General features: G+C 40.0%; 2 protein-coding genes across 3 annotated transcripts; both read right to left on the bottom strand.

The window, feature by feature from the left end:
* Positions 1 to 2315: 2315 nt before the first annotated feature.
* Positions 2316 to 4469, bottom strand: LOC125187779 (tubulin alpha chain-like). The gene is made up of 3 exons (XM_048084412.1): positions 4260 to 4469; positions 3195 to 3800; positions 2316 to 3119 (listed from the first exon to the last, which is right to left on the bottom strand). The coding sequence occupies exons 1-3, from the start codon at positions 4350 to 4352 to the stop codon at positions 2466 to 2468; spliced, it is 1353 nt and encodes a 450-aa protein (XP_047940369.1). The 5' UTR covers positions 4353 to 4469; the 3' UTR covers positions 2316 to 2465.
* A 3058-nt stretch (positions 4470 to 7527) lies between these two features.
* Positions 7528 to 11808, bottom strand: LOC125186536 (probable polygalacturonase). 2 transcript variants are annotated; one of them, XM_048082917.1, is made up of 6 exons: positions 11275 to 11407; positions 10825 to 10936; positions 10407 to 10527; positions 10032 to 10280; positions 8688 to 8841; positions 7528 to 8261 (listed from the first exon to the last, which is right to left on the bottom strand). In XM_048082917.1, the coding sequence occupies exons 2-6, from the start codon at positions 10840 to 10842 to the stop codon at positions 7736 to 7738; spliced, it is 1068 nt and encodes a 355-aa protein (XP_047938874.1). In that variant the 5' UTR covers positions 10843 to 10936; positions 11275 to 11407; the 3' UTR covers positions 7528 to 7735. The 2 variants fall into 2 exon arrangements, with proteins under 2 accessions (XP_047938874.1, XP_047938873.1); XM_048082916.1 differs by lacking the exon at positions 10825 to 10936 and having other exon boundaries at positions 11275 to 11808.
* Between the last annotated feature and the right edge of the window lie 2167 nt (positions 11809 to 13975).

Below are 13975 nucleotides of genomic sequence, written 5' to 3' on the forward strand. Positions count from 1 at the left end.
AAGAACATCCGGTCGGCAACCAGTGGCATGACCTCCGAAGATGTGAAGCTTTTGTCCCACCAGCAGTTCTCCGACTGTGAGAAGGGGTTCGGGGAGTTCAAATATTGGGAGGTTTATCTTAAGGTGGAGAATTCCCCTAAGTATATGGCGGGTGTTGAAGCTGGGTGGCCTAAGCGGACGAAGATCAACGCCTCTGGCGAGTATAGCAGCAGTGCCGGTTCCCACGAACTCCCCGAAGCCGAGGCAGAGTTCCCGACACCTCAATCGTCTTCCCGCCGCCGTCGCCCGATTGGGCAAAAGGCCACGCTGCGGATGGCTAGGGAAAGTTCTAGCGCCTCGCAAGAGGTCCACTCGGAAGCTCCTTCGCAGATCACTCCCCAGCTGACCAATCTCGCCGAACTGCAGCTGACGCAGTTCATGATCGAAACAACGGAGAAGTGACATGCAGCGACGGATCCCATGAACAAGCGGATGTTGAAGGATGAGATCGACACTATGAGGAGAAATCTGAGGCTGCCACCCCTGTCCGACGTTGACAGCACCACCGGCGACGGGGAGGATGAGTTTGATGACGGGGAATGAGACAGGGGGCCAATTTGTCGAAGCTTGGGGTAGTTTATTTTTTTGTTGGTTAAGTTTTTTTTTTTAATAATTATGTACTTTTTTTAAAATAAACTAGTTGCATTTTCTCCGTATTCGTGCCGAAATTTTAATATCGTACATTGTTTATTAATTCCGTAAATTGTTTAATTTGGTGAATTTGTGAATTTTTTATTGCGGAAAGTCTGCACGGAAAGGCTATGGGATGTCCGCCACTGTGCAGTGGGAAGTCCTTATGACGTGGCAGTGCTGGGAAGGCTATGGGAGGTCCTTATGACGTGGCAGGAGGTGTTTTTGGAAAGTCCGTCCTCACTACGTATTAAGTCAATACATTTATTTACATGATAAAACAAAAAATATACTCCGTATAAATAAAATTAAATAAAAACCAAAACTGTGAGTTGGTGTGAGCCCAGAACACAACTTGCGAGTCTTGCAGGCGGGAGAATCGGTTGTCAACATCTCCACATCGGCTAAAGATGCTCGCTTGAACGTTCAAGAAGGATAAATCAAGGGAAAAGAAGTAGAGCTATGAATAATACACTGAGGTGGAAGAGTGATAGGTAATAATAATTTACAATAATAACTAATAACTTTCAATTATGTGTATTAAAATTATTAACAAAAACATATAAATATATTAATACAACATCTTATTTTATTAAGATAAGAAGATTGATAAATTTATGTTCTTGCGTTCATATTTTAACATACAAAACTAAAATTAGTTATTAACTATCACTGCAAATTAGTTGTTGGTATTTGATCAATTAAAGTTATTGCACATAGTAATACTTGTTTTATATCTCCGTGATAAAAAAATAAATAAAAAGATAATGTATTAATTGGTCATGTGTCACTTTCTATAGTTGTTAGACTTTTATACCTGCCATCAAACACTACGCATTTCAAATTTGGTATGATAGAATTCAATGATTAATTTTGTTACTAACCTCTCTCCATATTATTGCGCCATAATGTTGATAGCTAATCTGTCAGGATAATGTTTTAAGTTTTCAATAATTCATTTAAGATTTGAGATACCAACAACCCTAATAATATAAGAACATGGGCACGCATACCAGCACGGTGAAGGATAACTTGTTAGAATATATTGAATATATTCTAATACATGACAAATTTTAAGAGAAACATGAGTACCAAATTGGAATCTCTTCGCATTGGCATAGGTCACGAATACTGTTTGAGCACTTAGATCCACAAAAAATATAGAGATAAAATAAATATTGAGTAAAAGTAGTTAATTTAGAGTGTACTATTTTGGTTTTGCAAATTATATTTATTAATGAAAATAGAAATTTGAAAATAAATAAATAAAATAAATCGAATTAAAAATTCAGAAAGGTGGTCGGCGCAAACACTGCAATGCCGGCCGAACAACCTGGCAATCAGCAGTATGGGGGGCGAGAACTGGGGCATCCATCTTGTGATATCAACGATACAATAGGCAGCCACCGGTGGCCAGGGCGGCTCTGTCGTGGATATTCTTTTTTTTTGGGTAGAAGTATTAAGTTGCAGCTATTACTATATGAAATCGGTTAATAGAGTATCAGTTTAAAATCAATTTTTAGTTTATTGCACATTGCACTGATAGAATACACACCAGCGTATTGATCATGAATATCGCTCATTGACAGGATACAGGAAAGCACAATGGTAGAGAATAACTGGAAAGCACAATGGTAGAGAATAACTGGAAAAGAAATATGCGAAATAGTTCGACACAAACATGAAACAACAGAGATTTCAAAGTTCAACACACACGAAACAGAGGTTTCAATCCACGCAGGATACCGGAAAACAACTTAAAAACAAACAGGAGAGTTCATATCAGAGCCACTTCCTCAGTATTCCTCGTTCTCATCGTCATCTCCTTCAGCAGATTCCGCCCCAACTTCCTCGTAGTCCTTCTCAAGAGCAGCAAGATCCTCCCTAGCCTCAGAGAACTCGCCTTCTTCCATACCCTCACCAACATACCAGTGCACGAAAGCACGCTTGGCATACATCAGGTCAAACTTGTGATCAATCCTCGAGAAGACCTCAGCAACGCTAGTTGAGTTGGAAATCATGCACACCGCCCTCTGCACCTTGGCCAGATCTCCACCGGGGACAACAGTTGGTGGCTGGTAGTTGATACCACATTTGAAACCAGTCGGACACCAGTCAACAAACTGGATGGTCCTCTTGGTCTTGATTGTGGCAACAGCTGCATTCACGTCCTTGGGGACGACATCACCCCTGTACATCAGACAGCAGGCCATGTACTTCCCATGGCGAGGATCACACTTCACCATCATGGATGAGGGCTCGAATGCAGTGTTGGTGATTTCAGCAACAGAGAGCTGCTCATGGTAAGCTTTCTCAGCAGAGATCACAGGGGCATACGACGAAAGCATGAAGTGGATCCTTGGGTATGGAACCAAGTTGGTCTGGAATTCGTTCACATCCACGTTCAATGCTCCATCAAACCTCAGAGATGCTGTCAAGGAGGAAATTACCTGCAAATCAAGTAATCAGATAAATGTTCACCACTATGCATTTCAATGGAGTATCAAACTCAAGGGTTGTCATACCTGAGAAATGAGCCTGTTGAGATTATGGTAAGTGGGCCTACCAATATCAAGTGATTTGCGGCAGATATCATAGATAGCTTCATTGTCAAGAAGCACAGCAACATCAGTATGCTCAAGGAGAGAATGGGTGGAGAGCACGGAGTTGTAGGGCTCAACAACAGCAGTCGAAACCTGAGGGGAAGGATAAATGGTGAAACCCAACTTCGACTTTTTACCATAGTCAACAGAGAGCCTCTCAAGCAGAAGAGATCCAAGCCCGGATCCAGTACCCCCACCAACAGCATGGAAAACCAAGAAACCCTGAAGCCCAGTGCAGTTATCTGCAAGCTTGCGGATCCTATCAAGGCAGAGATCAACAATTTCTTTGCCAATGGTGTAATGACCTCTGGCAAAGTTGTTGGCAGCATCTTCCTTGCCACTGATAAGTTGCTCTGGGTGGAACAGCTGACGGTATGTGCCAGTGCGCACCTCATCAATCACAGTAGGCTCCAGATCCACAAACACAGCACGAGGCACATGTTTCCCAGCGCCAGTCTCGCTGAAAAAGGTGTTAAAGGCATCATCACCACCACCGACGGTGGTATCACCGGGCATTTGCCCATCAGGCTGCAATACAAGTAAATCACAAGTTAGATCTGAGGGAATACCAGATCTGAAATGACAACATCACAAAAACCACAATACCTGATGAACATTGCGATTAAAAAATTATACTCTTAAAGTTTACGGATAAGTAACAACAAAACCTCGAGATACTTCCATTTTCAGCAACTTACAAAAATAAGATGAGAAAACACCTAGATCTAACGAAATATTTGAAAAGGAAGACAAAATGTCTTGTATAACTACTTCACATACCAGAAATGAAAGGATAATCCACAGATCTGATGAGATTATACAAAAAAATAACGAATACAGTTCTAACTGAACTAAGTCACAATGATAATACACAAAATGTAGCCAAATCTCACAAAACAAAAAACAATCATAAATACGAGCACAAAACCAGATCGGATCTGTCTAAGTAAGCGAAAAATAAATCAGAACTAATGGATGAAGGTGAACCTGAATCCCGTGCTCAAGGCAGTAGAGCTCCCAGCAGGCGTTCCCGACCTGAATACCGGCCTGACCAATGTGGATCGAAATGCACTCTCTCATCTTCGAAGGTTTTGGGAGAAGAAGTTTGAAATCGAAGAAATTTGAAAGTGAGAAGAGAAGAACAAAACCAGAGGCGTATACAAAGACGTCTCTGGATGAATGTTTTGTGAGTGAGGGTCTCGCACTCGAAGAGGGGATTATATAGTTGAAGTCCGTGAGAGAACAAGGTGGATATTTTGAAATTTTTTGTTTTTGAAATTTTTTATTCCTTTATTTCATTAAATCTTTATTTAATGATTTTTTAAAAAGTTTCTACTATCAAATTAATCAAATTCCGTAATAAATTGAAAATTTGTTAAAATATTTTATCATAAAACTCGACTTGAGGCATAAGAGCACTCCCAATTGTCCGGCTAAAAACTCTCTTATTTCTCCCTAACTCCTGCCACATCAGCGCCACATCAGCACCAAAATTTATCCCCAGTTTTTAGCCAACTTTTAGCCAACTGCTCCAATGGTTTCTCCCTTATTTCTCCCTTATTTTTCCCTAACTCAACATTTCATTTTTACATCATCATTTTTAATATTGTTTAATTTTCCCTACAAATGTGTTTAATAAATAGATTTATAATGAACAATTCATCGTTGTATTAATCATTGGAAAATATAATACAACGAGAAAAAAAAACTACAAATAAAAAACCATAAAAAACAAAGATTTAAAAAACTAAGAGGGAGGGGCGTCCGGCGGGAGGCCCATCAGGATCTTCATATTTTGGATGGTCGACCAGAGGGACTGCTTCTCTTCTGGGGTTCCGCCGCCGGTGAAGTACAGCGTGTACAGCTGCGTCAGATTGGCGACATTGGCAGAGAGCGTGGCTTGTTGTATGAACTGGGGTTCCGACTGGGCATCCGACGATGCGCCCTTCCCCTTCCGCCTCCCCTTCGCCTTCTTCGCTCCCACAGGGCGCTCGTGCGGACCATCCCCAGTCAAGTCGATGGGGGTCGCGCTTCCCTCACTCTCCGCACCGCTAAGTCGCGAGCGCACCGATTTCCCGTGCAGCGCGGTGTGCATCCCCGTCCGGAATTTGGGGAGATCCTTCAGCCTATCATAGATGTTCCAATACTTGAAGCCCTTCGACAAGAACTGGCCATTATACCTCTGCATGGCCTCATCTCGGACCATGTGCTCGTTCTGGCCACTCGTCATGTTCGTCATCAAGTTAGAGTATATACCGTTGAAGTGGCCGCAGTCCCTCATGAGGCGCTCCCAATGCCGGCGGATCGCCTCGCTGCCATGGTCCTTCATCGAGGCAGTCTTGTTGCTCGTGTACTTCTCCGCAACCCGCTCCCAGAACACGAGCTCAGTCTGGTAGTTGCTGCGCTCCGCGTTCTGCGTCGTGTCCGCCCAGCAGTTGGCTATCAGCTCGGACTCTTCCATAGTGTAAGTAGTCCTTACCCGCTTCGGCTTCTCATCGGAAGCCGTATCAGTCGCAGCCGTCGACGCCGGCGCCGGCGCCTTCCCCTTCCTGCTCCTGGAAGGCGGCTCGGCGGGCGTTTCTTCCACCTCGTAGTCGTCCGTGCTGAGTGTCGGATCCGTTGTGTACGTCGCGTCCTGAGATCCTTCGTCGTCTGGGGTGGATCCAGGGGTGTCGAACAACGATGTGACTATCTGGGGGCGATACACATCGTCGGCTGGAGAGGGCATGCTGAGGGCAGACTGGAAGTACGGAGAAAGTCTGCGCACCGGAGGAGTCTGCAATGGGGACGGACCCGCATATGGATATTGGCCGGGAGGAGAACCCATCGACAACAACGAGTTCATCCACTGCTGATTTGCTTTATCAGTGAGAATTTGCGTACTCGGCTCTTTGCCCTTACCTTTTCGGGAATTTTTCCTATTTGAACTCATAATTTTGAAGATTGAAGATTGAGATAATGAGATTGAAAAATTGAGAGAATGAAGATTGTGTGTGATGAATGGAGGAGGATGAATTATATATAGTGTAGGAATTATAGCCGTTGGTTGAAAAAAAAAAAAAATCGCCGAAAATCGCCGAATCGCGCTACAGTGGGCGCCGATGATTCGGCGATAAATCGGCGATGAATCGGGAGTTGGCGATGAATCGATAGAATTAACGCCGATATTTCGCCGAAATCACCCCAACGCCCGGCGAAAATCCGGCGATTTTTCGCCGACGGTAACGCCTAACCATTGGGAGTGCTCTAAGAAGAAGAGTTTCAAGAATTAAAATAAAGTAAATTCCACTAATCCATTATTAAGATTAGAGTTGGTAGTGTCTTCTAATCCCATTGCATTAAAATAAACCACCAATAGGAATGATTAAGTCTATTGACAACCTCGCCACTGGTGCACCTCAAATAAATTAATTGGTGAAAGTTAGAAAACAATAGCAAGTCACTTTGATTTTTTGAAGAATCTTAAAGGTACAATTCTCTATTTGTAATATTTTAGGATTTTTTTTTATTGATTTATATAAATTGCAAAATCTTCCACTACAAACGCCAACAAATTATAGTAAATTTAATTTAAAATTCTAAAATGTACTACTAAAGATGAAAAGTGAACAATTTTGGAGAATAATAATTATTTATAATTTTTGACTAACCGTTCAAAGGAGATAAAATTAATATCGATTGTGTACAGTATTAAATTTCACATTTTCAAATTATAGTAAAAGTTTTTGTGTGTCGCACTGGTTAACATTAGTTAGATTCTTTTGTACTTTAAGAACTCTCAATGCTCTCCCTAAAAACTCTCTTATTTCTCCCTAACTCCTGCCACATCAGCGCCACATCAGCACCAAAATTTATCCCCAGTTTTTAGCCAACTTTTAGCCAACTGCTCCAATGGTTTCTCCCTTATTTCTCCCTAACTCAACATTTCATTTTTACATCATCATTTTTAATATTGTTTAATTTTCCCTACAAATGTGTTTAATAAATAGATTTATAATGAACAATTCATCGTTATATTAATCATTGGAAAATATAGCCGTTGAAAAAAAAAAAAAAAAATTATCGCCGAATCTCGCCCACAGTGGTCGGCGATAATTCGGCGATAATCCGGCGATAATAAGGGAGAATTATCACCGAATTCACCCCAACGCCCGGCGATAATCCGGCGATTTTCGGCGATTTTTCGCCGACCCTAACGCCTAACCATTGGGAGTGCTCTAAGTAGCTGTTAGCAAATTTTCGAAGATTTTTACCGGGAAAAAGTCAAAATCGAATTATTTCATTCGAAAAATATAAGCTCTACACAAATACACCAATGAATAAATTTGCTTCTTTCGACACAAATTTCTCTTGAATTTTGAAAACTACTCAATGTTGTCAAAGAGAGAGGGTAAAAAATACATGAAAAAGATCGATGGGTCAAGACACCCAACAAATAAGACAACGACCACCCTTCCAGATATTCATGGATCATATTCCGTGTCATCGCTGCTCTGAGATGTCGACTGCCTGACCAGCCGCCCTTGTTCGTCGTACACATCAAGATTCTCACACGGGGCAGGAAAAATCTTTCCGATCACGTGTCCTTGGACATATGAACACTGGAATATTCGCTTTTTCTTGTATGTTATTCCGACCAACATGTCCTTGAAACTCACATTTCTTACTGGAATCTCTTGGCTGCCATAGATTCGAACAGGGATGCGAACTCCCTGTCCGCGTATCCCATCAAATCTTATATCTTCAATGAGCGGAAGGGCGTTTGGATTATAGCCTTCGTCTGGATGCTCATTGTAATCTGTCTTGATCACAATACCCACCCTCACGTTGTCTAGTGTCAGGTTCTGGTAGGTGATATGCCGAACAAAACCTCCCCTACCAGCACTTGTCTTGATTCTAATACCCCTCTTCGAGTTCCAAACAAGGAGATTCTCCACAGTTACATTTGTAACTCCACCAGACATTTCACTGCCAATCGATACACCTGCACTGTTATACATGACAGTCATCAATACAAAGATAAATAACAAGAAAGGATACATCGAGTTAACAGATGCTTATTAACATCTAGATACACATGACCACAGATAACATCAAAGTAAAATCGTGACAAGCTCTACGAGTGTTGATCCAGTTGCACGTGAACTAAATATGAGAACAATCCCTCAAAAGAAACAAAGGAAAATTGTAACTGAGATGCAAGATCATATTTGAGAAAGAAAGGCATGTGCGTCCAATTTACCAGTAAAAAAAATATGAGCTGACAAGTACTCTTAGACTACGAACGATGCAAAGGGCATTCAGATGAAGCATATAATTATGCTGAAAAGTGCTTTATATATCCAACAAACGAATCCTGTCATCTGAATTCTTTACTATTTAGCAAGAAGAATTGCAGCATTGCTGTCATCTGACCTTATCATTGAGCGCACAACGACATTACGTATGAGAATGTTAGCGGAAGGCCGCCCATAAGCAATTCCATACTGATCCCACCCACTTTTGATTGCAATTCCATCGTCTCCAACGCTTATGTAACTGTGTTCTATCAATACGTCCTTGCATGAATCTGCAGGAGCACCAGATGCAGTCATTTAACTTCATTTGATCAGTTTCCACAGTTGGAAAAGGCAAGGTAAAATCCACTAAGAAGCTGTAAGTGACATTTTTTAATATCTATAATGCAGCTAAAATTTATTACTTGGTTTCGAGAATCCTTCCGAAGGCAAACCACTATATCCCTACTCTAGACTCTTTAAGTCCAAATAGTATAGCTTCTGTAACTAGTGGGATTTCAATTATTCATTACCCTCTCCGTTTTTTAAAAATAGCAACTCTTTCCATTTTAGTCCGTTCTTTAAAAATAGCAACTTTCAAACTTTCTATTTTAGGAAATCTTTACACCCATATACATCAGTTTATTTACCACTTATACCACTACAATTAACAACTTAAAGTGGACCCCATGATCCACTAACATTAATTCCGTTACTTTTTTCTTTGCCTTTCTCTTACTTTACCAATTTTTCTCTCCCTCTCTCTTACTTTACCAATTTTACTTTACCAATTTTTCTCTCCCTCTCTCTTACTTTACCAATTTTTCTCCCCCTCTCTCTTGCTTTACCAAATTGTGAATTAGAACCCGTGCCGTTTCAAACCTCCCTATTTTTTAAAAACGGAGGGAGTAGAACTTAGAAGTACCATAGATAAATCTTGTAAATTTGTCCCTTTTTTTACTGATGGTTCAAAGTAAGTAGCCTTGTTACAGTGAGAGCCCCATTGATCATATTACGTGTAACTTTACGCATCCTACTGCCAACTGGTTATACTAGACACTTTAGCTTGCTACTGTTAAGTAAAACTGTAGTATACATATTCTTAACCTTCTGATTATTTCTAAGATGTAATATAAATGTATTGCATGAACACCTTTTTAATTCCTAACCACAACTTACTTGCAGAAGGCATTTCATAGGATCACGCAGGCTATTTTGCTTTAGATATTTGAAATGTTGAGATTGAGAATATTTAGTTCCAGAAAGCAAATTTTCTCTAGACTACTTATATACTGAATATCTTTGTACAGAAAATCACATCCTAAAATCATCACATTATACCAAAACTTGATGCTGCTATCATGTAATTACACTGATTAACAAAATCAGCAGCATAAGTCACCTCCTATACCCAATAGGATAACAATCTATCATCTAAATCTACGTCAAAATTTTGATCAAGATTTGAATAAATAAAACTTACCAGGATCTATTCCGTCAGTATTTGGGGCGCCAGATAGTGGAGCCAATATGGTCACATTTCTGATAGTAACATTCTGACAGTCGTATGGATGTAGAGTCCAGAACGGAGAATCACGTAGAGTCACATCAGATATTAGAATGTCTCTTGACCACATAAGCTGCAAGAGTGGACCCCTAGTATAATTCAAAAGATTCTTCCGGTACTTAGTCCACCATGTTTGGCCTTGTCCGTTGATGGTACCATTGTGTCCTGTTGAGTGAACAATAATACCATGAGTTACCAAGGCTGAACTAGTGTTGCATCAAACAAAATTCATTGAAAATTTTATCAGAAAAGCACCACAATGTGGAGAAGACTTAACACATATGATGTTACCTGTTATCACAATGTCCGTTAGGTTCTGACCATGAATCAAGCTTCCATATCTTGGCCCAGCTCTTTCTCTTCCAAAACCATAAGAAGGCAGAGGAGGCATCAGCAACCAGTGATTCTCATCCTGTCTCATCCAAAAATATCTCATGTTATATGTCTTTTCTCCTAGTTCACAGTTTAAAATACTTTCTGTTCAAGTGGAAGAGGGGGAACCGAAACAAGGATAAAACATGAAAAACTGTGGACAAAGTTTTATTTTGAATATAACATGGTATCACAGGAAATTAAGTACAGCATGCACAGTATCTATCAGCTAACAATTTTAGCAATATAATTTTGGCTTCAACAAACAATAAAAAAGTAAGAAAACACAATGTGACCTTAGTAGAGATAGTTCAATAGATTAGAAATAAAATCATACCAGGGGCCCTGTATTCATAACAAATGACAGACCCAAGGGTGGAGGAGCAATAAGTTATCCTGGTAGGAGTCCCCCTTTTCCATTTGAAACTTAAAAATCTTCATAGAGTAAACTGAAGACAAAAGCAGAATGGTCTCAAGATTTTGTTCAATGAACTACTCAAATGTGGAGATAAGATTACTTGTCAAATTAAAGTGCTCCAAAAGTCAATTGGTTTCCAAATGGGAGTGCTTTAACCCAATGGATCACGTATTTCACCCTAAGTACTCAGTTATCCAAGAGCAAACCCAACATGAATATCACAAACAAACAGTAAGCATGAAGATTCGAGCAAAAATTTCCATCTTTCTTCCAAACGAAAAACAAAATCCATCCTAGTCCTAATTCACATTCCTTCACCAGCTAAACCTAATTGAACAAATAAGGAGATGAGGAGGAAAGGGGTCTCACATCAATTCCAAGAATAACAGCATTTTGGGCGAGAAACAAAGTGATGTGGCTGGTGAGGTTGAAAGGGGCGGTGAGCCAGCGGCCAGCCGCCACATTGAGCTGGCCGCCGCCGCGCCTCCGGATTTCCGACACGGCCCTCTCAAAAGCCTTGGTGTTCACGGTAATGCCATCCCCCACCGCCCCGAAATCGGCGAGATTGAAGACAAGCGGGCGGAGGCGGGGAATGGAGCGGGGTGGCGGGCCCCAGAAGCGATCGAGGGCTGCCCTCTGCCACGCGATGATGAAAACGAAACCGAGGGCCCAGATGAGAGCCAGCAGAGTGCGGTGGAAGGAAAGAAATTGAGGGATCCATTGAAGCAGAGTGCGGCGGGAATCGGGTCTGAAAGAGGTGGTGCGTGAGAATCGGAGAGAATCTACCATTTGGTAGAGAATCGAAGAAGTAATGAGCGAGTGATCCAGCTGAATCTTGCTTGCCACTGGAACTGTGGAAGTGTCGTCTATCTCAATCCAAATACACTAATCTCGCCGTACTAGTTATTTATTTTGACCGTCAAAATCAAAACATTAATCCAGACTTTTAGTTTATCACTTCAATATTCTCTCGTCCCAAAAAAAAATCCTTCTGCAAAAGTGATTAAGAATTAAACAAGGGGAGAATCAATAGAAAATAAAATAGGAGAAAATTATTATGAAATACGATGCCATATTGCATATTACTTGTGCTTAGAAAGGATATATGCTTTAATTATACTCGTGTTCCTTTATTTATTCATGTAATTTGTAAACTAACATAAAGCATATTTATTACTTGAAAGTTTTTATTTTAAATTGTAAATATTTCATAACAAAATCAATATCTCCATGTTTCGAGATACTTTTGAAAGTTTATTTGATCTAAGAGCATCCACAATAGTGTTGACATCTCAATAGCCTAGCATTAGAATATTTCAAAACACTCTCTGTCTGCCACGTTACTAAGACATACCATTGCACTGTCATATCACTAAGACATCTCCATGCATAATAGCGAAAAACACTTGGACATCCCAATAGCCTAGCACAATAATAACCAATAAAACAAATTCACAAATACGGAATTAAAATTTCGACATGTATAAGGACGGAGAAAGTGTAATAATAATTTCATTAAATAAAAAAATAACATATTACAATTCAAAAAAAAAAGATTCAAACAAAGTACATGTTAGTATGTCTTGAATTTGTATAGTTTGCCGCTAGCCGAACTGGGGTCTTCATTTTCGACGATCATGTTGTGCATAATAATACATGCGTTAACCGGTCGCTCGTGGTGCAAATGAAATGAAGTGCAACGAGCCGTATATATAGAGTTTTGAAAAAAAAATCGAAAAATGCTCTCGTTCGCCGGGATGTCCGTTGCCTGACCACAATAGTGGACGAGAGGACAGACGACCAGAAGAATGTACACGCATGACCACGGAGGACAACCTCTCGTCCGTCTGGGACGTCCGTCACCTGCTCATCCGCCCAAATAGTGGACATCCCCGACGGACGAGCCGCTCGCTGGTCGGACATCCACCGAGATGTCCGCTATTGTGGGTGCTCTTATTTTATAGATAAAAGAGTTGAATATAACAAGATACTAGTACTACACTAGTATTTGAAAGGCAAAGAAAAAAATCGAGGTGGGTAGGCACCGTATACCTTACCGAAACTACCATACTGCATAGCTTACCGAATAATCGGTATGCGATTATATTTTTAGAGCATCCCCATCCAGGCTCTTGCCAAAGAACATAGATGTGGGTATGAACCCACTTTTATTCATTTTTTTTACTCTCTGCTCTTTAGTAAGAGCACAATACCCACATACATGCTCTTCCGCAAGGACATGCTCAAGGTCCCACCATTTTATTAATCAATTAAATAAATAAAAAAATTCCACAATATTAAAACATATTAAAAATACCCAAAATACTATTACTAATTACTAAAAAATTAAAAATTACATAATTAAAATCCTAAAAATAAAAAATTACATAATTAAATTCATGAAATTAAAATGTATATCGTTGATATTCATTTTTGAATTCAGAGGGGGTTTGAGTGAGAGAGGAAGATGTAGATGAGTTGTATGGAAAAATGGATGATGAATGTGTGTATTTATAGATGATTTTGGGATTAAAACAAATTTAAAAACAATTCAAAAAACATTAAAAAAAGCGGTAATAAAACGGCTATATTTTTGGGAATCCGAAATATATATATATATTTTTTAATTTTTGGTATTATTTTCGATTTTCTTTTAAAAAGAAAAGAAAATGCCAACGACATTGCCGTTGGCCAATAGAAACGCGCCACGTCGCCCAGCTCAGCGGCACGGACGTGCTCGATGCTTCGAGCAGAGTCGTGCCATCGGCAAGAGCACAACGACGGATAGGGGCATGCCGCGCTGACGCCACGGACACCGTCCTACCCAACAAGCACCGATGCAGATGCTCTTACCTTATCAAAATTTTTAATATACTGAATTTTGGTAATTTTGGTATACCTTATTTTCGGTATAGTGAATTTCTATACCGATATCTTACCTCATTTTCGATATACTTTACTTTTGCGGTACACCTAACTTTCAACATCAATGAAAATAAAATATTTGAGGTTTTAGAATATAATTTATATTTATTATTTAATTAATAAATTAAACATAATTCATAGTATA

The sequence above is a fragment of the Salvia hispanica genome, chromosome 5 (genome assembly GCF_023119035.1).
Source record: "Salvia hispanica cultivar TCC Black 2014 chromosome 5, UniMelb_Shisp_WGS_1.0, whole genome shotgun sequence".
NCBI lineage: Eukaryota > Viridiplantae > Streptophyta > Magnoliopsida > Lamiales > Lamiaceae > Salvia > Salvia hispanica.